Below are 22,790 nucleotides of genomic sequence, written 5' to 3'. Positions count from 1 at the left end.
GATGCCTCCAAGAAGAAGGAAGTCTCCAGAGAGGCCTGCATCTTCAAAATTCCTTGAAAGCTATAGGCCCTATGTCAACAATGTAAAGGAACGAACTTCATCAGCTGGTTTGCCCAGTGTTAGGCCAAACCCTACACGCCACGTGACCTTTGCACCTACTCTGACTTCTGTGAGGTCTTCTCAGGAGATCGGAGACTCTAGGATCTCTCTAAAGACTCTTTTGAATGCCATTAAAACCATGGAGGGAAGACTGGAAGGTAAAATAGACATTCTTGCCTCAAGACCATTAAATGATGAGTCACCAAATTTTCTTTACCGGGATTCGGTAAGTGAAGGCCACAAATTAAATCATAAGGAAATTTCAGATTTATACAACAATGAAGAAAAGTAGTAACATATAGAAAGATAACATTTGGAGGTGTGAGTAACAACAAGGAAAGAACTTCTTCACAAACAGGAAAAACTGATGATGTAGATCAAAACCGTCCTTCTGGCTATTGCACACTTAAGTTTTGTTTTGGACACAGAAATGTCATATTTGGCTTAAGAGTAACCATTGAGATTTTTACTCTAATTTTCACTTTAAAAATTAATGCTAATAGTCTTAACATTTATAGTAAAATGGGTAAAGCCTGATTTTAAAGTAGAAATACATAAATAGAAGCCCTGAGAACTTGAACACTGGAAAATACTTTCCAAAGAAAACTTACTAGAGCATCCATCTTCGTTTGATATTTAAAAATAGAAAGTACTATAGATTGTCTTCTAGAGTTAACTACTATTTAGACCCTTTTTGTAAGCACTTTTGCTAGTGGCCTTTTCATATTTATAAATATTTTATAAACACTGGTAAAATTATAAAAACTATATTCTTCCTAAGGTACTTTTCTAGAACAAAATCCAATAGGTTTTCAAAACATTGTAAGTTAGCATATTTTGTATTATTCTTGAATCCTTACAGAAGAAATTATTTTTAATGTTACAGGTTAAAAGTTATAAGGAAGTATAATATTGAGGAAGATGTGGGTGAAAGGCGTTCTTCTTTGCTGCTGTTTGGAGTGCCCTTTTCTTGTGGAGGGCAATTTGGCTTTGTTTATCACTTTACGCCCACAGTTGTATTTTTTCCTACAGATACACTAGCTTATACATAAGACATGTTTGCAAGGTACTTTCTGAAGTATTGTTTGTTATTAGCAAAAGACTAGAAACAACCAAAATTCCATCAGTAAGAGGCTGGCTAAATAAACCATGGTATACCCATAGTTTGGAATACTGTTTGAAGATATATTTATCTTAATCATAACATATCTATTATTAGGTTAAAACAGTCAAGGCTCAGAAGAGTATACAGAGTATTTTAATATTTGTGTGCAAAAGGATTGGGGCGATGAAGTATACATATGTATTCACTTTTGAATAGAGTCTCTCTAAAATGAATCGTAATAAATTGGCAACATTATTTTCGAGGAAGGAAACTGGGTGGCTGGGAGATTTTTCACTTTATCCTTTTGCACCTTAAGAGTAATGTGAATGTGCTACCCATCCAGAATAATTTTATGAACACTTTATTTTCAACAGAAGCAAAAGTAGGGAAAGGATGGTCTTTTCATCAAATGTGCTAAAGCAATTGGGTATCATATGCAAAAACAAAAAAACAAAATACCTTTGATCCATACCTCTTACCATATACAAAAATTAACTCAAAATGGATGAAAGCCCTAAAGGTAAAACCTAAAACTGTAAAACTTCTGAAACATAGGATGAAACCATTGTGATCTTGGATTACACAAAGATTTCTTAGATTTGACATCAAAAGCATGATCCATAAAGGAAAAAATGTAACATTGACAACGTATGCTCTTCAAAGACATTGTTAAGAAAATGAAGAGAAAAGCTACAGGCTGGGGGAAAAAACATTTGCAAATCACATATCTGATAAAGGTCTTGTCTCCACAGTTTATTAAAAACTCTCAAAACTCACTAAGAAGGAAAGACAATCTGAAAAAAAAAGAAAAAGGCGCAAAGTATTTGAACACACGTTTCACCAAAAAAGATATATGGATGATAAATAAGCACTTGAAAAGATGTTAAACATCAGTTATTAGGGAAATGCAAATTGAAACTGCAGTGAGATACTACCACACACTATTAGAATGTCTAAAATTGAAAAACTGATTACCCCAAGTGTTAGTGAAGATGTGGAGGAACTCTCATACATTGCTGAAGGGAATGCAAAATCACTCAGCCACTCTGGAAGATAGTTTGGTAGTTTCTTTAAAGTGATACATATTACTACCATACAACCCAGCCATTCCACTCCTATGCCTTTACCAAAGATAAATGAAAGCGTATGTCTACACAAAGATCTGTATACAACTGCCCAGAGCAGCTCTTCTTGTAATAGCTTAAAACTGGAACAACTGAAGTGTTCAGCAGAACACTATTCAGCAACATAAAGAAGATTGAGTGAATCTCAAAATAACTGTGCTGAGTGAAAAATCATTCAGAAATGAGTACATAAAATATGATTTCATTATATAAAATTCTAGGAAATAAAAGTGAATTGATTGTGACAGAAAACAGGTCAGTGGTAGCCTTGGGTGGATGTGTAGGAACAGGGAGAGATAGAAGTGGGGGAAATTACAAAAAGGCATAAGGGAACTTATGGGATAATGGAAGTGTTCATTATCATGATTATGGTTTATACATATATCAAAATTGTACACTTTAAATATACATAGCTTATTGTATGTCAGCTATATCTCAGTAAGGCTGTTTTAAAAAATATGAATGTATTATACTGAAATTAATTATTTTTAAATGTTTAAAATAACATTCTTGAAATGACAAAAACAGTAGCGATAGAGAACAAATTAGTGGTTGCCAGGGGACATGGGATGAGTTTGGGGGAGGGTGTGAACACAGAGAAGTAGCACAAGTGAGTTCTTTGCGGCAGTGGAGCAGTTCTGTATCTTGATTGTCGTGATCACAGGAATATGTGCATGGGATCAGATTACATAGAGCTGTGTGCATACACAGATGAATGCAGATTTAAAAAGATGGTGAAAATTGTAAGCTTTGTAGTCTAGTTAATTTCATTAAAGTCAGTTTCCTGGTTTTAATGTTGAACTACAATATAAGATGTCATCATTAGAAGCAGGGAAAAGAGTGCATGGGGACTCTGCACTAATTTTGTAACCTCCTGTGAGTCTGTATTTCAAGATAAAGTATTTTTTAAAAGAGTAGTATTTAGAATAGTATGATCATCTGAAATAACTGTGTAGATATACTAAAAGTATTTCAGAGATGTAAAATTCTAATACTTCTAATTAGGATTAGGACACTATTTAGAACACTTCTGTAACACTATTTTCTTGACACTATTTAGTGCTTCTTCACCTTTGCTTTTATGATATTAATTTATATTGTATTTTCAAATTCTGTGATAATCAGTTTCTCCCCCGTTTTTCATCTTAGCATCATTGTCTTATCTCCCTTACCTTCATTCTGTGCTTTCATAGAGATTGACATATATTAGAGATTTGCCCATGTTTATTAACAGATTTTTTTTTTGCTTTGTAGTTTTAAGGGGAAAAACAGCTACTAAAGCTAGTTTTTATTTACAATAATATATAAGCATATTTAATTAAACATTTTAAATTTGGTTTCTAAATTGCTGTCTTATTCTAATTGCTGATTGATTGTGCTTTGGGAGAATCATTTATCATTTCTTTTTTTCTACTAAGGTGAAATCCATTCTTGAAAAGAATGAAGGGGAGCTCTCACGAGTTGTGAAGGTTCGTGCTGCAGCCCTGAAAGAGACTCAGAAGTTGAAAGGTGACCTCGAAGCTTTGGAGGACAGGGGGAACAAGAAGGCAAGACATCAATCCTTTCTGAAGTCTGTTACTGAAATGAAGCGCTTCTGAAATCTTTCATGAGCCATATTCTTTCTTTTCTTGTTACCTTTAGTAAAAAAGAAAGAGGATTGATCAGAGGAGGATTTTTTTTTTCCTAAAAAAGGATAACTTTAGAAGAGCTCTAAAGTATTTCCCTTAAAAATACATGATTTAACTCCCAATGGTTTTTTTTTCTTCCTGTCTTAAAATAATCAAAAGTCCTATTTTTTCTGTTGAAACACATCTGACCTTGGTATTAATAACCACCTACTTATGTTCTATTAATGTGATATAACACTGTTAAGATTTTATATTAAGTCAAATTACCAAATGCTTTCTGCTTAACCGTGTGTATACTTAGTGGGAAGAGGGGTAACATCCCAAACTTCTTGACAGCAGGTGCCAGATTTTGCCCCTCTGAAGAGGGCTGTGAGTCACATCATTCTTCAGCAGCTTCCACTTTCTCTTATGGTCCTTTTCCCTCAGATAATTCTGATGGGCTTCAAATGTGTTATTGTCTTCTGACTCCATGGTAAGATAGCTGAGGAGGGCTAGCGCAGGCCAGTCTGGGACCCCCTCTACACCCAAGAAGCTGTTGGTCCTTATGTCTCTAGTTAATATATGTGCTGGACATGACAATAGTTAGGATGCACTGCAGAGTTCTTCGTAGGATCCATATGATCTAGGGTCTAGTTTTCTCTTTCTCAAAGTCAGAATAACTTAAGAAACAAAATAAATATAAAATATACTTTAATTATTCCTCTTAGCATTCTACCAGACCTGGTTTCCATACTCTTCTAGAAGTCATGGGACTCAGCAGAAGAATAACCAGAAAGGATCAAATATCTTTGTCTTATTTCATTTTCTATTAGGTGGGAAACTTTCAGCGACAACTGGCAGAAGCTAAAGAAGACAACTGCAAAGTTACAATCATGTTGGAGAATGTGTTGGCTTCTTACAGTAAGATGCAAGGCGCTCTGGAAAAAGTGCAAACAGAGCTTGGGCAGAGGGATTCAGAGATTGCAGGCCTCAAGAAAGAAAGGTACCAGAGATTATTTTTCTGTCTTTGTACTTGTATTTTTCTGCTGCCTTGTAGTAAAGAACAGAGTGCAGTCAAGAAACAGTCACTTTATATTGATTCCCTTGTGAAAATAAAGTAGTAAAATGGTATTTAAAGAACTAGCAAATTCAGGAAAATCTGGAATTATAAATAAAAATGATATCCAAAAATTCTCATATTTTGTAGTGATGTAAATGTAAATAAGTATGTATTCTAGAAATTCATGTGATATATGCTGTTTTATCCTTGCTGTTTTCTACACCATTTATACCTGCCCTTGGGTCTACAGAACGGTAATTGTCAAGATTAAAGCCAAGTGTCTACTTCTGTTTGAATTAATTATCCATTTATTAGTATCCTATTTATTTTAGATGAATCATTCTGAGAACTACTTTTAGCCATGTTTTATAAGTGAACTCCTTTGAATGTTTCAAAAATTACATAAAAGTTTCCCTTTTAGGTTAATGAACAATTGGTTTGGGTTTAATCAGACCTCTAAGACATATTGTAATACATTAGTGGTGCATATTGCCTCTATGTTATGGGAGAACAAGTGAGTTTTATATTCTTCATTGTGCTTGTTTTTTTACATATTATGAATCTGTATTACCTCTGAACTTAAAAAAAGTCAAGGGGATGGTATTAAAAATAGTTTACTATTCACAATAAAATTCTAGGTAAAAAGCAGAAATCTCAACAGCAAGCCAGTCCATAGAGAGGTGATATATTTTGTACTAGTAATATATATAGTATAAAGTTACCAGCCCATAAGTTAGTCATCAACATGTACTGATAGTTTAATATATAAAGCCAAGTTGAATCATAAACGGGACAAGTTTTTAATCCATACGAAAATTAGTTTCTTAACCTGAAGCTGAGCCTACTAATTGTCACCTGCCAACTCTCAGATGTTCTGAGCATCTGTAGCCCACTACATATGCCATTTGGGCTTCCTGGAAGGTGTCCTGTAACTCCCAGTGGTATCATTCCCAGATGGTACTTCTCTATGGTCACTCTCCCTGTGCCCTTCATTTACAGGGCTCTACATCAACAGCGGGTACAGAAGCTGGAAGCAGAAGCGGACCAGTGGCAGGCCAGAGTCCTTGTCGTGGAGGCCCAGCACAACAGTGAGGTAGAAGCCAGGTTTTTATAGATGATAATGTTGATATTTTTTATTTTATTGGGATATTGCTATTTTGGAAAAACGGAGTAAAACAATCGGGTAAATTTCCTTTCCATTCAAGTCTGAGTTTTGAACAGTGACATATTTCCAAATGGGAAATGGGTCTGCGATCTTACAGTGAACCATTTATTGGCAAACCAGGACCATAATTGTGCCTAACTCTCTTTGTCTTATATGGTCTGCATTCTTTTCATGTATTAATGCATAAGTGAAGTTAAAGGGCTTAGAAAACAACATAACTTTAGTCAGAAGTAGCTAGAATGATCCCACTAAATAAGGAGGCATACTCACATGTGTTTATAGGTGTGTACACACATGAATATGTATCTACACGTATGCACACATATAAAATAGAGATATTTCCTATAAAAAGCTTTTTCTAGAAGGATATACAAGGAACAGTTGCCAGTTCTTATCTCTCTAGGCAGTGAGACCAGAGGGTCATAGGATCAGGAAGGGAGGAGTTTAACTGGTTTAAAACTTTAGAAATTAGGATAAATAAATTGGCTGTATTTTCCAAAACTCTCTAGTGACCAGTGGAGCATACCCTTCCTATCACCTTCTAAGAGTCTCCTAAGGACTGTCTGTAATAAGTTCTCACATATATATTCTAGGCATCTGGAGTCTTTGGTTCTGGTTCCAAACAATTATTGTTTCAAAGTTTAAAGAGTGAATATACAGTGTTATGGACTTCTTGTGTCTGTTACAGTGGAATTAAAAACAATCCTGTGAAATTAAAAACAATCATTCTTCTCTCTTTCAGATGGAGCCTCTACAAAAAGCTCTGGATGTAGCTAGAGAAGACAACAGGACACTGGCTATGAGCCTGGAGCAAGCTCTCCAGACAAATCATCATCTGCAAACAAAGCTTGATCACGTTCAAGAGAAACTGGAAAGCAAAGAACTTGAGCGACAGACTTTGGAAACCTTCAAGTAAGGGCAGTACAGTCGCAGTGAAATTAGGGAAGAGCCTCTGGGAGAGTAAGCTTGGCTAATTCACATAAACCAGTTAAAGCCTTTTTCCCTATTGAGCTAGTACTCCCAGCAGAGCCATGTGAAGGAAGCAGGCATAGTTGAGCAGAGCAGATATTAGCTGGCTGGGGTACGCTCCTTTTCAGCTCTCCCCTCATCTACTGTCGGTCTTCTTCCGTACATGAAGGTTTAAACCAAGTTGGAAGGGACACTTACATGTTTCTGCCAAACCTTTTCTATCAGAAGCTTATGTGTCCTTTAAAAGTATGATCTGGAAAAGGAGAAACAGAAGCATGGATGGGAATAACCCCTCCAGGAGTGGGATAATTCCATTTAAGCAGCTGCTAAACCATTCATTGTTTTCAATTTTGTCCTGAGATTAGTTAGGTCAAACCCATCAGGTTCAGGTCAAGCCACTGAAGTTTTTTATTAAACTTTATCTAGGCAAATAGGATGTAGATATTAATAACATCCCATGAAAGTTTATACCCAAGGGAAATGCATTGTGCACGTGGATCTTTAGTCCTTTCATGCAGTGAACATGCTGATACAGCAGGCAAGTATACGCTAAAGCAAAGAAGGCATTTTTCATATTTGTAATCTGTACAAATTTTATATTCTGGTGAAATGTTGCTGGCTCAGGACTACTCAGTATTGGTTAAAACAAGAGTATGTGTTTCACTCTTTTGGGTGGATCTCTTTCTATTGAATGACTCTGTATTTTAATGCTGTAGGTAAATGCTTATTTCTTCTTCTGTTAATGAGTTCCAGATCAGTGATTTCTACCTGGTGACTTATCTACTTCTTATTGGTAAATGACATCTACTAAGATGTTTTCTAAAGGTGATTTATCATCTCTCTTTTTCAAAACAGAGAACAGATGAGTGAAGAATCCAAAATAGAAGCAGAACTGCATGCTGAACGCATAGATGCTCTAAGAAAGCAGTTTCAAATTGAGAGAGAAACTGCAAAGAAAGCAGCACAACGGGAAGTGACTGAGGTATGGAGGCAAGTGACAGAAGTCTCCCTCTAGGTGAATGCCTTTGAAGAGGAGAACCAGCTACAGGATTTCCCAGAATGGCTACAGTTGTTCTTTGGCTCTTCTAATCCCCCTGTCGCCAGCAAGCCAGCTACATCTCTATGCTGTTTGTAAAATTAACACACAAAAAGTTTCTGATATACAGTTATCTGCCCAATGAAGGAATGCCTTGATGACAGCCTTCCCACTGGAGAATAATAACTGAGTGGGAAAGAGGAAGGAGGAGACCGCCATCTGCTAGACAGATGGCAAGTCACCTGTCTCCTCAATTCACTTAACTAGCATCCATCATGCACCTACCTCCTCCTGAGAGGCACAAGTAAAAACAGCAGAAGATGTGGTCTGTGCTAAATGACCCCTTATTTAATTGTCATCTCCACTCTTTACATGAGACAACTAGGAAGACATCAGATGTTTCTTGGATAGCTAGAAGCTGTGTACAATTTTAAAGGAATTCAGAAGTAAGGGAAAGTTTGTTTTAGGCTGGTTGGGTGATCGAAGAAGAAGGGAAGCTTGTGAAATTATACAGGGTTGAGACTGGCAGAGCTGACAGGGCTGTGACACTCTCTATGTAAGAGGATGAACAAAGCTTAGTTACAAAAATAAATAGAACATGTGAGCAAAGAAAAAGGATTTGCCTCTCTTGATCAGAGCAGAGACTTTAGGAAATTTCTGAGAAAAAGGGGTTAGCTTAGATGAGACCAGCTGGTAGACGGCCTTGACTACCAGAATGTTGGATGGAAAGTATTAGGTAAAAGTAGAGCACTGTAGGTTTCTGAGAAGGCTGTGAGCACAATTTTAGGTAGGTTAGTCTATTAGCAGTGGAGAGTAGGTAAGAATGAAGAGAAACTGGAAACATGGAGGCTCAAGGGAACTAGAGCAGTTACTTTGGGCTTCAGATGATTAGAGCCAAGCAAAGTGTTTCTGTTGAAAAAGAGAACAATCAAATCAAAAATCCATTTTAATTAATAGAAAAATCAGACACTAAATGTATCATAAGCAAAGGGGAGGGAGTAATTAAAATAATTCCAAGACTTGTTTGGGGTGGCCGGTCTGTATTTTGCCAAATTTAGCGCAGTTAGCAATTGCACTTGACAGTGCACAGTCACAAAATCAGATTCAACTATTTACATGGTGCTTTGTAAATTGAAAAAGCACTGTATATAAGTGTTAAAAAATATAATAAAAATAATTTCTGTGGGAAACAAAAATGGGCACTGAAATTAAAAGTACCTTTATTCAGAGAGAGTTGTTCAGAATACTTAAAAGTTTAAATCCTTTTAACAGGGATCAGTAAAGACGGTGAACTTGTGCAGGAGAGACCAAGGAACAGTATGAGTGTGATGTCTTGAGCAGTTAGTGGCAGGGGTGGGCTCAGGGTGCACTGTTTAAGACTCCCAGCTCTGCCTCTTATTAGCAATGTGTAAATTTACTATCTGTGCAGATGACTTCACTTCTGAGTCTGTTTCCTCAGTCAAAATGGAAATCATCACAACTGCTTTCCAGGGTGGTTTTGAGGGTTAGTTTTTAGGGCTTACCCAGTTTTGACAAAGCTGTGATTGAGGTAATGGTGGAATATCTAACAGAAATTTAGTTGGGTGATAATAAAAGACTAACACTGTAGTGTGAGGTTAGGATCTGAGAGAATGAGCTAGTATAAAAGAAAAGGTAACAAATAATTTTGACTTTTTTCTTTGACATGAGTTAAATACTTACCAGCCACAGAGAATACCACCCTCCTCCTATCTTCTCCCTTCTCAGCTGCCCTCTCTTCTTCCTAAAAATCAAGTGGTACTCATTTAAGGGCATATGAGGAGGAGGGGGAACTCTGTAAAATGATTTAAGTAATGTTAAAAGATAAATTGAAGAAGAATAAAATTAAGAGTTTATTTGAACAAAAATCAATTTGAATCAGGCAGTATGCAATCAATTGCAATAGAAAGGTGCTCTGAGGAGTTGTATAAAATGAAAGACTTTTATAGGCAGAGGGGAGCAGGAACAAGGAAGTTAACTAGGCAAAAAAGTAGATTAGTTACTAGTAGCAGAGTTACTTCCTTTAAGGGGTGGCAGGGGTCTGTCAGGCAGATTACTCAACTAATGCTGATCGGGCGATTCCTGATTGACTGGTTTAAGAGTCCTTTTCTGGAAGAGCCAAAACTGTAATTAAGTCTCAGTTTGGTGACATAAGGCTTAGCATAAGTGACTTCATTGTGGGCCTGTTGTCTTGTTTTTAATAGTAATCACTATGTTATTTTTCCACTAGACAAGTTTATTAAAATTTCTAAACAAAAAGCAATATTCATAAGAACTATAAACTATGTAAATAAGCTACAAGGATATATTGTACAGCACAGGGAATATAGCCAGTATTTTATAATAACTGGAGTAGAATCTATAAGAATTTTTAATCACTATGTCATACACCTAAAACTAATATAATATCGTAAATCAACTATACCTCAATAGAAAAAAAGCAATGTTATAAAAATACATGCAAGGATAGTCAATAACTGATAGGTGTATTTACATAAACTGCCATATAATTTATTTCCACTTCTCCATACGTGAGGTCGCAAGTGACTGAAAGAGACGCGCTTAAGCTTTTTAAAAAAAAAAACAAAACAAAACCTTTAAAGCATAGCAATGAGCACTGAGCAATTAGTGTGTGCCAGGCTCTATATTCCTTCTCTGCCTCATCTTGTTTAACTGTTACATGAATCCTATGAAGTAGGCTATTCACATACTTTTCCAATGATGAACCTGGGGCTTAGGGAAGTTAATTATCGGAAATTACTTGACTAGTGTGTGGTGAAGCTGAGATTTTAACTTCTGTCTGATTCCAAAGCCATGCTCTTACAAAGCAAATGATGAACATACATTTACATTATCTGTTCTAAGAAAAATTGTGTTCTTTAGTGTTAAAAATTATGAAAATCACTGAGAGTGTTTCCCCACAAATCTACTTATTATTGCCTCACCCTCCTTTTTAAAATATCTATTTATTTGGCTGTGCCAGGTCTTAGTTGCAGCACACAGGATCTTTAGTTGTGGCACACAGGATCTAGTTCCCTGACCAGGGATCAAACCCGGCCCCCCTGCATTGGGAGCACAGAGTCTTAGCCACTGGACCACCAGGGAAGTCCCATCACTTAACCTCCTTTTTAAAAGAAAGGTCCAAAGAGAACAAAATATAGGGACACAGCTAAACATAAGCTTCTCTTACTGAATGGAAGGTTAAAACGTTCTAATTTTCCCTTTGTATCCCACAGCTGAAGAAAGCCCTTGATGAAGCCAACTTCAGATCAGTGGAGGTATCCCGGACCAACCGAGAGCTGCGGCAGAAACTTACAGAGTTGGAAAAGACACTGAACAGCAGCAAGGACAAAATAAAGAGTCAAAAGGCCCAAATTAAGCTCCACTTGTCAGCTAAGACGAATAATGCTCAGAATACAGAGAGGATGAAGGTTGTATGAGAAACCCTAACTCTCCTCTCACCTCCTTAGTATCTGATGAGGATCCAGGCAGGCAGTGGTGTCTGGGGAAGATGGTTTCAGAGCACTACCACCACCATGGGTTCTCTGGGAATTACAGCTACACCTGGGAAGTGGGCAGATTGCCTGGGGGGAGGTGGGGGGAGACTTTTCCCGCAGAGATACTGCTGCATCAGTGTTTGGTTTCTCATTAGCTGCCAGTGTCACGTTCTAGCTCCCCGGCTGTCTCTTCCACAGTGATTGTACAAGACTTTGCTCTTTCGGGGTCAGGGGGCTGGATGGGAAGGAGAGCAGGAACTGGTAACTGTGGATCTCATGTGGGATTCTTTCTGTTAGCCTATAGGCAAAAAGAGCAAGCCAGTTTTTCCACTAATCATCTTTCTATGTTATTTCCACATTTACTTTCAGCAAATAGAAACAGAATTGAGGCAAATGGAGATAATTAAGGATCAATATCAGAAAAAAAACTATGAACAGGTAGATGATTTCCACACACTCTGTTTACCATTCACATGAAATCCTAAACTTGGACAGGTTCGCCAACCGTCTCTCTCTTTGTGCCCTACCAGTCACTGAGTATCCAGAAATTTGTATCTGAAATGACTAACCTACAGAAGGAGATGCAGCTGTTGGCCAAGAGCCAATATGATCTGTCAGCTCGGAATAAACAGCAAGAGCTGCGACTCGAGGCAGAGTGGAAGAGGAGGCGGGAGCTGGAGCGTCGGTGCCAGGTAAAAGGGTTCCTAAGATTCATCTCAAAGATTACCAGCAAAGGCCATGTGCAAAACCCAGCATGGGGGCACCTGGCTTTTCTAGGCTGTGTAGAAGACAAGCTTACAAGTCGTTCATCTTAGCTAAGTCCTTAGAATCATATCTAGGAATGAAGCCTGGAGCTCTGACTGCGGTACCTCGTCTTCATGTTCAACTTAATAAAAATGATACTCATTTTTAAAGAACGGCTAAAGCTCACATATGCAAAGTACTAGTTACTAAGTAAGACTTCTGAACTTAATAGTGTTTCAGGAACTTTACACCCCTTGGTTCTTCCCCGTAGCTCAGATGCATCTGTTGCCGTTACAGGACTTTTATCTACTCCCAACCTAATGAAAAGCACACTTTATTACGGAAAAGGGACTTCAAGAGACCATCAAGCTCTTGCTTTCCAACAGAGATTGTCTGCTATGAAAAGTATTCCCCAGTTCTGGAAAGAGATGTTAATCACCTTTTCTCAGGAGAATCTGTAAATCAAAATCCGTAATCATATACACAAATGTATACCGTAGGTTAAACTGAAAATAATAGTTTTTATCTTATAGTCTGGTAGCACCTGGAGTTAGAAAGTACCCCATCATACTTTCATAATTTGGTTGCTCATTTACTACAATATTGAAGCTTTTTCTTCCATATATAGTACATTGGGAGTTTGTAAAAAGTCTTTGTATCACATTTTCAGGAATTGGAAGAAACTATTAGACATCTGAAGAAATGTAAAGAGGCAACAGAGAATAAACTGAAAGAAGCTAGTGTGGAATCAGAACAGGTGAGCCAGACCCACGAACATGAAGACTTAGACAAGCTTCCTCAGACACGATGGCCCTGAAACACAAGTCAGTGTAATATCCTTCAGTAACATAGTTGTCAGGAGTGCAAAAGGCAAGAACCAATACCTTGCTCAGTATAGCTTCTGTTATAAAGAATAGTTTTAGATTAAGATTCTGTGTCTTGATGAGACATCATAGAATGCTAAAATATTGATTGATATTGACAAATATTAACTTGGTAGTCCAAGTCCCTGAAATTCCAGAAATCCCTGGAATTGGGATTGACATATATACACTAATATGTATAAAATAGATAACCAATAAGAACCTGCTGTATAATAAAATTCAAAAAAGAAGAGATTCTTAAGCTAAAGGTATCACAGTGACATTGCTGCCAGTTTATCCCTTTTGTAGCCATTAAATTACATGATAATATGACTGTCAGAATGGTATATTGAAAGGAATATGGGGGGGGCAGAGTGAAGATGGTGTACTAGGAGGACGCAGAATTCGCGTCTCCTCACAACTAGGGCACCTAACAGGCACCAGTGGGGGACCACTGACACCTAAGGGGATGGGAGGAACCCCCAGAGACCAGGTAGGACATGGGGCGTGGGGGGGAGTGAAGGAGAAGCAGAGGTGGGATGGGACTGGCACCCGAGAGGCGGCTGGGGGAAGGGAAGGGATTCCATGCCTGAAGGGGGAAATTTGGGGACCACTGGGAGGGCAGAGGATCAAAAGGGAGCAGGGCCAGGTTTCCCCTGCCCAGTTGGGCCCCTGGGAACCTGCTGAGATCCCAGGCCTGACCCTCTGCCCACTGAGGCCCCCTCCAGCTGTGTGGGTCCTGAGGGAGTGGGAGGGAAGAGGGGGAGCAAAAGTAAAGGCTGGACCTGTGGGACCAGCACCCCTGAGGGGTGGCTGGGGGAGGGGAGAAGTTCCTACACCCAGTGGGACCCACCTATGGTTAGGGGTCCAGCAGCAAAGGGGGAGACCCTGGAGGAGACAGTGGAGGAGGGCACAGAGGAATGGAAGGAAACAGGGCCAGCACTTTCCCTGTTGGGCTCCTGGGCCCAATCCTCGGAGCCTCCCTCCTACTGTGCAGAGCCCAAGCCCTGCCCCTACACCCCCACCCAGGGCCTCACCTCGACACTCAGAGACCCCCTCTGAGACCCCCTCCAAGGCACTGGGCCTAAACCCCACCCACACACCCTCACTCAGGGCCTTACCTCCACACTCCAGAACTCCACACTCCAGAACTCCACACTCCAGAGGCCCTCCTTTCCTTCCACCCAGGTCCTAAGCAGAGGCCCTGCCCCACACTTGAACATCACCCCACCTAGGCCCCACCCCCAGGGCCTTTTCCTGCTATGGGGCTCCTGAGCCTAGGTCCTGCCCCACCTTAAACCCTGCCTAAGTTCCACCCCTGCCTAAACCCCACCCCATAGCCAAGGCTTTTTTTCTTCTTTTTTCCTCTCTTAGATTGGGGTTCTGTTTTACCTTGTTGACTCTCTTATATTTTTATATTTCCTAATCTTATTTTTCTAATTTTATTTTATTCTTTATACTTTGTTGTTCTCTCCTTTTGGCTTGTACCCTCCCCCCTTTTTTTTTCTTTTTTCTGTTGTGGTTTTATTTTACCTTGTTGCAGTTGTTTCAATTATAGTTTTATATTTCCTAATATATTTATCTTTCTAATTTTATTTTCTTTTTTATTCTTTGATACTGTGCTGCTCTGCTCTGCTCCTTTTTTTCCTTTTTCTTTTTTACAATGCTACAAAGCTTGCAAGATCTAGGTTCCCAGGACAGAGGTCAGGCCCAAGCTCCTGTAGTGGGAGCTCCAAGTCTGCTGGACTAACAGAGAAACTCAAACCCCAGGGAATATTAATGGGAGTGAGGCATCCTGGAGGTCCTCATCTCTGCACCAAGACCTGGCTCTATCCAACTGCCTGCAAACTCCAGTGCTGGACGTCTCAGGCCAAACAACCAGTAAGATAGGAATACAGCACCACCCATCAAAAAAAAAATGAAACAACAACAACAAAAAATGTTACAGACGACGGAACAAGGTAAAAACCTATAAGACAAATAAGTGAAGATGAAATAGGCAAGCCACCTGAAAAAGAATTCAGAGTAATGATAGTAAAGATGATCCAAAATCTCGGAAACAGAATGGAGAAATTACAAGAAACATTTAACAAGGATCTAGAAAGTTACTGAAATTAAAAATACTCTAGAAGAAATCAGTAGCAGAAAAACTGAGGCAAAAGAACGGATAAGTGAGCTGGAAGATAAGATGGTGGAAATAACTGCCAGGGAGTAGAATAAAGAAAAATGAATGAAAAGAATTGAGGGCAGTCCCAGAGACCTCTGGGACAACATTAAACACACCAACATTCAAAATATAGGGGTCCCAGAGGAAGAAGAGGAAAAGAAAGGGACTCAGAAAATATTTGAAGAGATTATAGTTGAAAACTTCCCTAACATGGGAAATTAAATAGTCAATCAAGTCCAGGAAGCACAGAGAGTACCAAAAAGGATAAACCCAAAGAGAAACACACCGAGACACATTAATCAAACTATCAAATATTAAATACAAGGAAAAAATATTAAAAGCAGCAAAGGAAAAGCAACAAATAACATAGAAGGGAATCCCCATAAGGTTAAGAGCTGATTTTTCAGCAGAAACTCTGCAATGCAGAAGGGAGTGCAGAACATAATTAAAGTGGTGAAAGGGAAAAACCTACAAACAATATTACTCTATGCAGCAAGGATCTCATTCAGATTCAACAGAGAAATTAAAATTTTAACAGACAAGCAAAAGCGAAGAGAATTCAGCACCACCAAACCAGCTTTACAACAAATGCTAAAGGAACTGCTGTAGGCAGGAAACACAAGAGGAGAAGGAAAAGACTACAAAAACAAACCCAAAACAATTAAGAAAATGATAATAGGAACATACATATCAATAATTACCTTAAATGTAAATGGATTAAATGCGCCAACCAAAAGACATACACTGGCTGAATAGATACAAAGACAATACCCATATATATGCTGTCTACAAGAGACCCACTTCAGACCTAGGGACACATACAGACTGAAAGAGGATGGAAAAAGATATTCCATGCAAATGGAAATCAAAAGAAAGCTGGAGTAGCAATTCCCATATCAGACAAAATAGACTTTAAAATCAAGACTATTACAAGAGACAAAGAATGACACTACAAAATGATCAAGGGATTGATCCAAGAAGAAGATATAACAATTGTAAATATTTATGCACCCAACATAGGAGCACCGCAAAACATAAGGCAAATGCTAACAGCCATAAAAGGGGAAATCAACAGCAACAAAGTCACAGTAGGGGACTTTAACACCCCACTTTCACCAATGGACAGATCATCCAAACTGGAAAGAAATAAGGAAACACAAGCTTCAAATGATATATTAAACAAGATGGACTTAATTGATATTTATAGGACATTCCATCCAAAAACAACAGAATACACTTTCTTCTCAAGTGCTCATGGAACACTCAGAATAGATCATATCTTGAGTCACAAGTCAAGCCTCAGTAAATTTAAGAAAATTGAAATTGTATGAAGCATCTGTTCTTACCAAAATGCTATGAGACTACATATCAATTAACTACAGGAAAAAATCCGTAGGAAATACAAATACATTGGAGGCTAAACAATACACAGCTAAATAACCAAGAGATCACTGAAGAAATCAAAGAGGAAATAAAAAAATACCTAGAAACAAATGACAATGAAAACATGACGACCCAAAACCTATGGGATGCAGCAGAAGCAGTTCTAAGAGGGAAGTTTATAGCAATACAATCCTACCTCAAGAAACAAGAAACATCTCAAATAAACAACTTAACCTTACACCTAAAGCAATTAAAGAAGGAAGAAAAAAATAACCCCAAAGTTAGCAGAAGGAACGAAATCATAAAGATCAGAAATAAATGAAAAAGAAATGAAGGAAACAATAGCAAAGATCAATAAAACTAAAAGCTGGTTCTTTGAGAAGATAAACAAAATTGATAAACCATTAGCCAGACTCATCAAGAAAAAAAGGGAGAAGACTCAAATCAATAGAACTAGAAATGAAAAAGGAGAAGTAACAACTGACACTGCAGAAATACAAAGGATCATGAGAGATTACTACAAGCAACTCTATGCCAATAAAATGGACAACCTGGAAAAAATGGACAAATTCTTTCTTAGAAATGCACAACCTTCCGAGACTGAATCAGGAAGAAATAGAAATATGAACAGTCCAATCACAAGCACTGAAATTGAAACTGTGATTAAAAATCTTCCAACAAACAAAAGGCCAGGACCAGATGGATTCACAGGTGAATTCTATCAAACATTTAGAGAAGCGCTAACACCTGTCCTTCTCAAACTCTTCCAAAATATAGCAGAGGAAGGAACACGCCCAAACTCATTCTAGGAGGCCACCATCACCCTGATACCAAAGCCAAAGATGTCACAAAGAAAGAAAACTACAGGCCAATATCACTGATGAACATAGATGCAAAAATCCTCAACTAAATACTAACAGAATTCAGCAGCACATTAAAAGGATCATACACCATGATCAAGTGGGGTTTATCCCAGGAATGCAAGGATTCTTCAATATATGCAAATCAATCAATCAATGTGATACACCATATTAACAAGTTGAAGGAGAAAAACCATATGACCATCTCAATAGATGTAGAGAAAGCTTTTGACAAAATTCAACACCCATTTATGATAAAAACTCTCCAGAAAGTAGGCATATCGTCCTCAATGGTGAAAAACTGAAACCATTTCCTCTAAGATCAGGAACAAGACAAGGTTGCCCACTCTTACCACTATTATTCAGCATAGTTTTTTAAGTTTTAGCCACAGCAATCAGAGAAGAAAAAGAAATAAAGGGAATGCAAATCAGAAAAAAGAAGTAAAAGTGTCACTGTTTGCAGATGACATGATATTATACATAGAGAATCCTAAAGATGCTACCAGAAAACTACTAGAGCTAATCAATGAATTTGGTAGAGTAGCAGGATACAAAATTAATGCACATAAATCTCTTGCATGCCTATACACTAATGATGAAAAATCTGAAAGTGAAATTAAGGAAACACTCCCATTTACCATTGCAACGAAAAAAATAAAATACCTAGGAAGAAACCTACCTAAGGAGACAAAAGACCTGTGTGCAGAAAACTATTAAGACACTGATGAAAGAAGTTAAAGATGATACAAACAGATCCATGTTCTTGAATTGGAAGAATCAACATTTGTGAATATGACTATACTACCCAAAGCAACTTACAAATTTCACAATTTGTATGGAAACACAAAAGACCCAGAATAGCCAAAGCAGTCTTGAGAAGGAAAGACGGAGCTGGAGGACTCAGGCTCCCAGACTTCAGACTATACTACAAAGCTACAGTTATCAAGACAGTATAGTACTGGCACAGAAACAGAAATATAGATCAATGGAACAGGATAGGAAGCCCAGAGATAAATCCACTCACATATGGTCACCTTATCTTTGATAAAGGAGGCAAGAATTTACAATGGATAAAAGACAGCCTCTTCAATAAGTGGTGCTGGGAAAACTGGAGAGCTACATGTAAAAAAAAGAATGAAATTAGAACACTCCCTAACACCATACACAAAAATAAACTCAAAATGGATTAAAGACCTAAATGTAAGGCCAGACACTATCAAACTCTTAGAGGACACTCTATAACATAAATCACAGCAAGGTCCTTTTTGACCCACCTCCTAGAGAAATGGAAATAAAAATAAACAAATGGGACCTAATGAAACTTAAAAGCTTTTGCACAGCAAAGGAAACCATAAACAAGATGAAAAGACAACCCTCAGAATGGGAGAAAATATTTGCAAATGAAGCAACTCACAAAGGATTAATCTCCAAAATTTACAAGCAGCTCATGCAGCTCAATATCAAAAAAACAGAAAACCCAATCCAAAAATGGGCAGAAGACCTAAAGAGACATTTCTCCAAAGAAGATACAGATGGCCAACAAACACATGAAAAGATGCTCACCATCACTAATCGTTAGAGAAATGCAAATCAAAACTACAATGAGGTATCATCTCACACCAGTCTGAATGGCCATCATCAAAAAATCTACAAACAATAAATGCTGGAGAGGGTGTGGAGAAAAGGGAACCCTCTTGCACTGTTGTTGGGAATGTAAACTGATACAGCCACTATAGAGAACAGTATGGAGGTTCCTTAAAAAACCAAAAATAGAACTACCATACGACCCAGCAATCCCACTACTGGGCATATACCCTGAGAAAACCATAATTCAAAAAGAGTCATGTACCACAATGTTCATTGCAGCTCTATATACAATAGCCAGGACATGGAAGCAACCTAAGTGTCCATCGACAGATGAATGTATAAAGAAGATGTGGCACATATATACAATGGAATATTACTCAGCCATAAAAAGGAACGAAATTGAGTTACTTGTAGTGAGGTGGATGGATCTAGAGTCTGTCATACAGAGTGAAGTTAGAAAGAGAAAATCAAATACCGTATGCTAACACATACATATGGAATCTATAAAAAAAAAGGTCATGAAGAACCTAGGGGCAAGACGGGAATAAAGACACAGACCTACTAGAGAATGGACTTGAGGATACAGGGAGGGGAAGGGTAAGCTGGGACGAAGTGAGAGAGTGGCACGGACATATATACACTACCGAATGTGAAACATAGCTAGTGGGAAGCGGCCGCATAGCACAGGGAGATCAGCTCGGTGCTTTGTGACCACCTAGAGGGGTGGGATAGGGAGGGTGGGAGGGAGGGAGACGCAAGAGGGAAGAGATATAGGAACATATGTATATGTATAACTGATTCACTTTGTTATAAATCAGAACCTAACACACCATTGTAAAGCAAGTATACTCCAATAAAGATGTTTTAAAAAATAATTAATTAAAAGGAATATGGACTCCTCTCTTGTGAGTTTGCCAACAATGACACTTACGGAAGTGTCCCTTAAGGAAGTTACATTTACTTTCTGTAACTCATCAGTTACCACTTCTATAGTAGTCAGGAAGTTATTACCTACCACTGTTACTCTGATAGATGGCTTGGAGTAAGTTTCAATAAATGTTGGCTCCATTCTCATTCGCCATACAAGAGGAGACATGATGTACAATGAATGTCATTTCAAGCATCTTTCCCTCAACTTCTGATAAAGAGAAAAGTGGGGTTTGGTTTGGGGGTGGATGGGAGTGTGTCTGTCGTCAGGATGCACAAACAGACCTGGAAAATACTTTAGCTTTGTAGCTTTCTAAAAGTTAAATGACAAGCAGAGCTCTGTTTTCTTATCTCACTATTTTGTACCCACACTGTGACCTGGTTAATATGGGACAAGTACATAGTAGCACAAATTTATAAAGGACTTATTATATGGCTGGTGCCGTGTTAGGTGATGGAGATACAGAGTGAATAAGCCAGACAAAGCCCCTGCTCTCATCGAACTTGCCTTCTCCCAAGCAAGAGAGAAATACAGTAGTCTCTGAGACCTCAGAGTCAAAACGTGAAAATGCTGTCCATGAAACATAAATAAGCAAAGGGGGAAAACCAGTCATTTTACTTTTTATTCTAGAGGATATGTTCTACAGCTATTTTGAAGCAACCTTTATATATAATAAAAACCTGTTGGCTCTACCTTCAAAATAACAAAATATCCCAAATACATAGAAAGGTGCCAGGCACATATAGGCTCTCAATAAACATCTGTCAAGTAAATGAATACTGATTCTAGATCATCTTCAAAGGCAGACTATTAGAGGGACTGTTTTCAAGTCTAACAGATCGTTTGGAAATTTGTGCTTAGGAGCTAAAGTATAAAATATTTTGATAAAGGAAATAAAAAATACCATTTACACTAAGCTGGTCCAGTGTTTTTACTAATTCATTGTATTACCTTTATAAAGCACAGCAGGAAAATCTAGGCTTTACAGTTCAGGGACTTTGGAGAAGTGTTTAGTCTTAGAGAACAGAACTCAAAGTGTGGTTTGAACTACCACATGAATTTTCAATGCCATCTTGTACTTTCACTCCTATCGTAACTTTCTCCCGAGCCCTCTCATCTCAGTTCACATCCAGGAAATATTAACAAATGCATGAAAATCAGGTTTGCATTCATTGTTTAACTCCATATTCAGAAATTATTCTCTCATCTATAGGAGGATGTGTATTATGCAAACAGGTTGCAAAGACTATGCAGTTAGAATTTGAGTCTTTTAATATCTAAGTAAAGTCTCTTGAACTGGCAACCATAGGAAGAAAACTTCCAGTTTAACTAATATGAAGCCCATTTGCTAATTGTGGGGGGAAATAAAGCTTTTAAATTATACAGTGTAAAAAGAAAAAGTCTTGGGCTTCCCTGGTGGTGCAGTGGTTGAGAGTCCGCCTGCCGATGCAGGGGACACGGGTTCGTGCCCCAGTCTGGGAATATCCCACACGCTGCGGAGCGCCTAGGCCCGTGAGCCATGGCCGCTGAGCCTGCGTGTCCGGAGCCTGTGCTCCGCAACAGGAGAGGCCACAACAGTGAGAGGCCCGCATACCGGAAAAAAAAAAAAAAAAAAAAGAGTCTCTTGAACTAATACACAAAAAGATTAAGTGTTCCTTTGTTGTAAATTTTAATGAGAACATTTGTATGTGCAGATAACAGCTAACCTGGAAGAAGCTCAGCGCTGGTTTAACTGCAGACTCGATGGCCTACAACTTGAGCTGACCAAAAACCGGTTGCAGAGGGAAGACAGGTGGCGGGAAAAGGTGGAATATTCGGCTGTCTTAAGCAATTCTGGATTTGTTCCTACTCAGATTTCTAATTACACAAGTTCTCTCTTCATCCAGCTACTCTCCACTAATCTGTAGATTTCTTTTAACTACTGTTTGGAAAACCAATGAACTGAATTTCTTTCTTAAAAGTTCTACCTCTCCCAAGCTGTCTAGTTTAGAACCACCTATCTTGAAAAATGACATCCATAAAGACAAAATAGGTCCTCAGCTCTGCAGTTAGTTTCTAACAGTTTTGGGGTGTGTGTTCTTTCCAACAGGACCAAGATAAAAGGCACAACGGTGTATCCAATCAGTCTGCTCTACATCGATGGGAGAATAAACAGAATCTTAGACTTGTGCCCAAGAAGTGTCATTCTGAACTAAAGAGAAAGTGATGTCCTTGACAGAGGAGCTTCTTCACTTAGAACAGCTACATCACCCTGATTCCCTGAGCCCAGCAACTAGGGCTGGGCTGTTTCCAACGTCATCAGAACATGAAGTCTTTGATGTGGACTGAAGATTTTGGACCTGAGTTTATCCTTTTATGAACTCTTTGATATCAATATAGAACCACCCCATCTTTTTTGTCCCTTTCCCCCCAATAAATTTATATTAATGTGTTGTATGATAGGAGATGCTGTTGCATGATACTTGGCTATTGTTTTAAGTAAATTTTATCAAAAAGCATTTAATGAGGTACTGGATGATTTGGCAACTAAATGATATGATACTTTATTTCAGTGAAATGTCCTAGTCTAACATCTAGT

At 38.3% G+C, this 22,790-nt stretch overlaps 1 protein-coding gene and 1 long non-coding RNA gene across 2 annotated transcripts in view; one reads left to right on the top strand and one right to left on the bottom strand.

Moving 5' to 3' along the window:
- Nucleotide 1: 1 nt before the first annotated feature.
- Nucleotides 2-22,702, top strand: CCDC150 (coiled-coil domain containing 150). The gene is made up of 12 exons (XM_060152401.1): nucleotides 2-325; nucleotides 3,747-3,875; nucleotides 4,769-4,938; nucleotides 5,995-6,088; nucleotides 6,903-7,072; nucleotides 7,985-8,111; nucleotides 11,420-11,614; nucleotides 12,050-12,118; nucleotides 12,211-12,372; nucleotides 13,095-13,181; nucleotides 21,907-22,017; nucleotides 22,302-22,702. Exons 1-12 carry the CDS (start codon nucleotides 2-4, stop codon nucleotides 22,416-22,418), a joined length of 1,755 nt encoding a protein of 584 aa, XP_060008384.1. The 3' UTR covers nucleotides 22,419-22,702.
- The window catches only part of LOC132522204 (uncharacterized), a 44,045-nt gene continuing 24,807 nt past the window's right edge, over nucleotides 3,553-22,790 (bottom strand). The window contains exons 3-4 of the long non-coding RNA XR_009541112.1: nucleotides 9,867-9,927; nucleotides 3,553-3,963 (exon numbers count right to left, since the gene is read on the bottom strand). This is a non-coding gene — a long non-coding RNA (uncharacterized LOC132522204). The remainder of the gene's footprint in view (nucleotides 3,964-9,866; nucleotides 9,928-22,790) is intronic.

The sequence above is a fragment of the Lagenorhynchus albirostris genome, chromosome 6 (genome assembly GCF_949774975.1).
Source record: "Lagenorhynchus albirostris chromosome 6, mLagAlb1.1, whole genome shotgun sequence".
Taxonomy (NCBI): Eukaryota; Metazoa; Chordata; class Mammalia; order Artiodactyla; family Delphinidae; genus Lagenorhynchus; species Lagenorhynchus albirostris.
This window is presented reverse-complemented; position numbering and strand designations above follow the sequence as displayed.

Bases quoted from the DNA above. Each gene is read 5' to 3' on its own strand.
- CCDC150 (XM_060152401.1), top strand. From the start codon at position 2: ATGCCTCCAAGAAGAAGGAAGTCTCCAGAGAGGCCTGCATCTTCAAAA. The intron at 8,112-11,419 runs GTATGGAGGCAA...TGTATCCCACAG, and splicing joins CACAACGGGAAGTGACTGAG to CTGAAGAAAGCCCTTGATGA. The intron at 12,373-13,094 runs GTAAAAGGGTTC...TCACATTTTCAG, and splicing joins AGCTGGAGCGTCGGTGCCAG to GAATTGGAAGAAACTATTAG.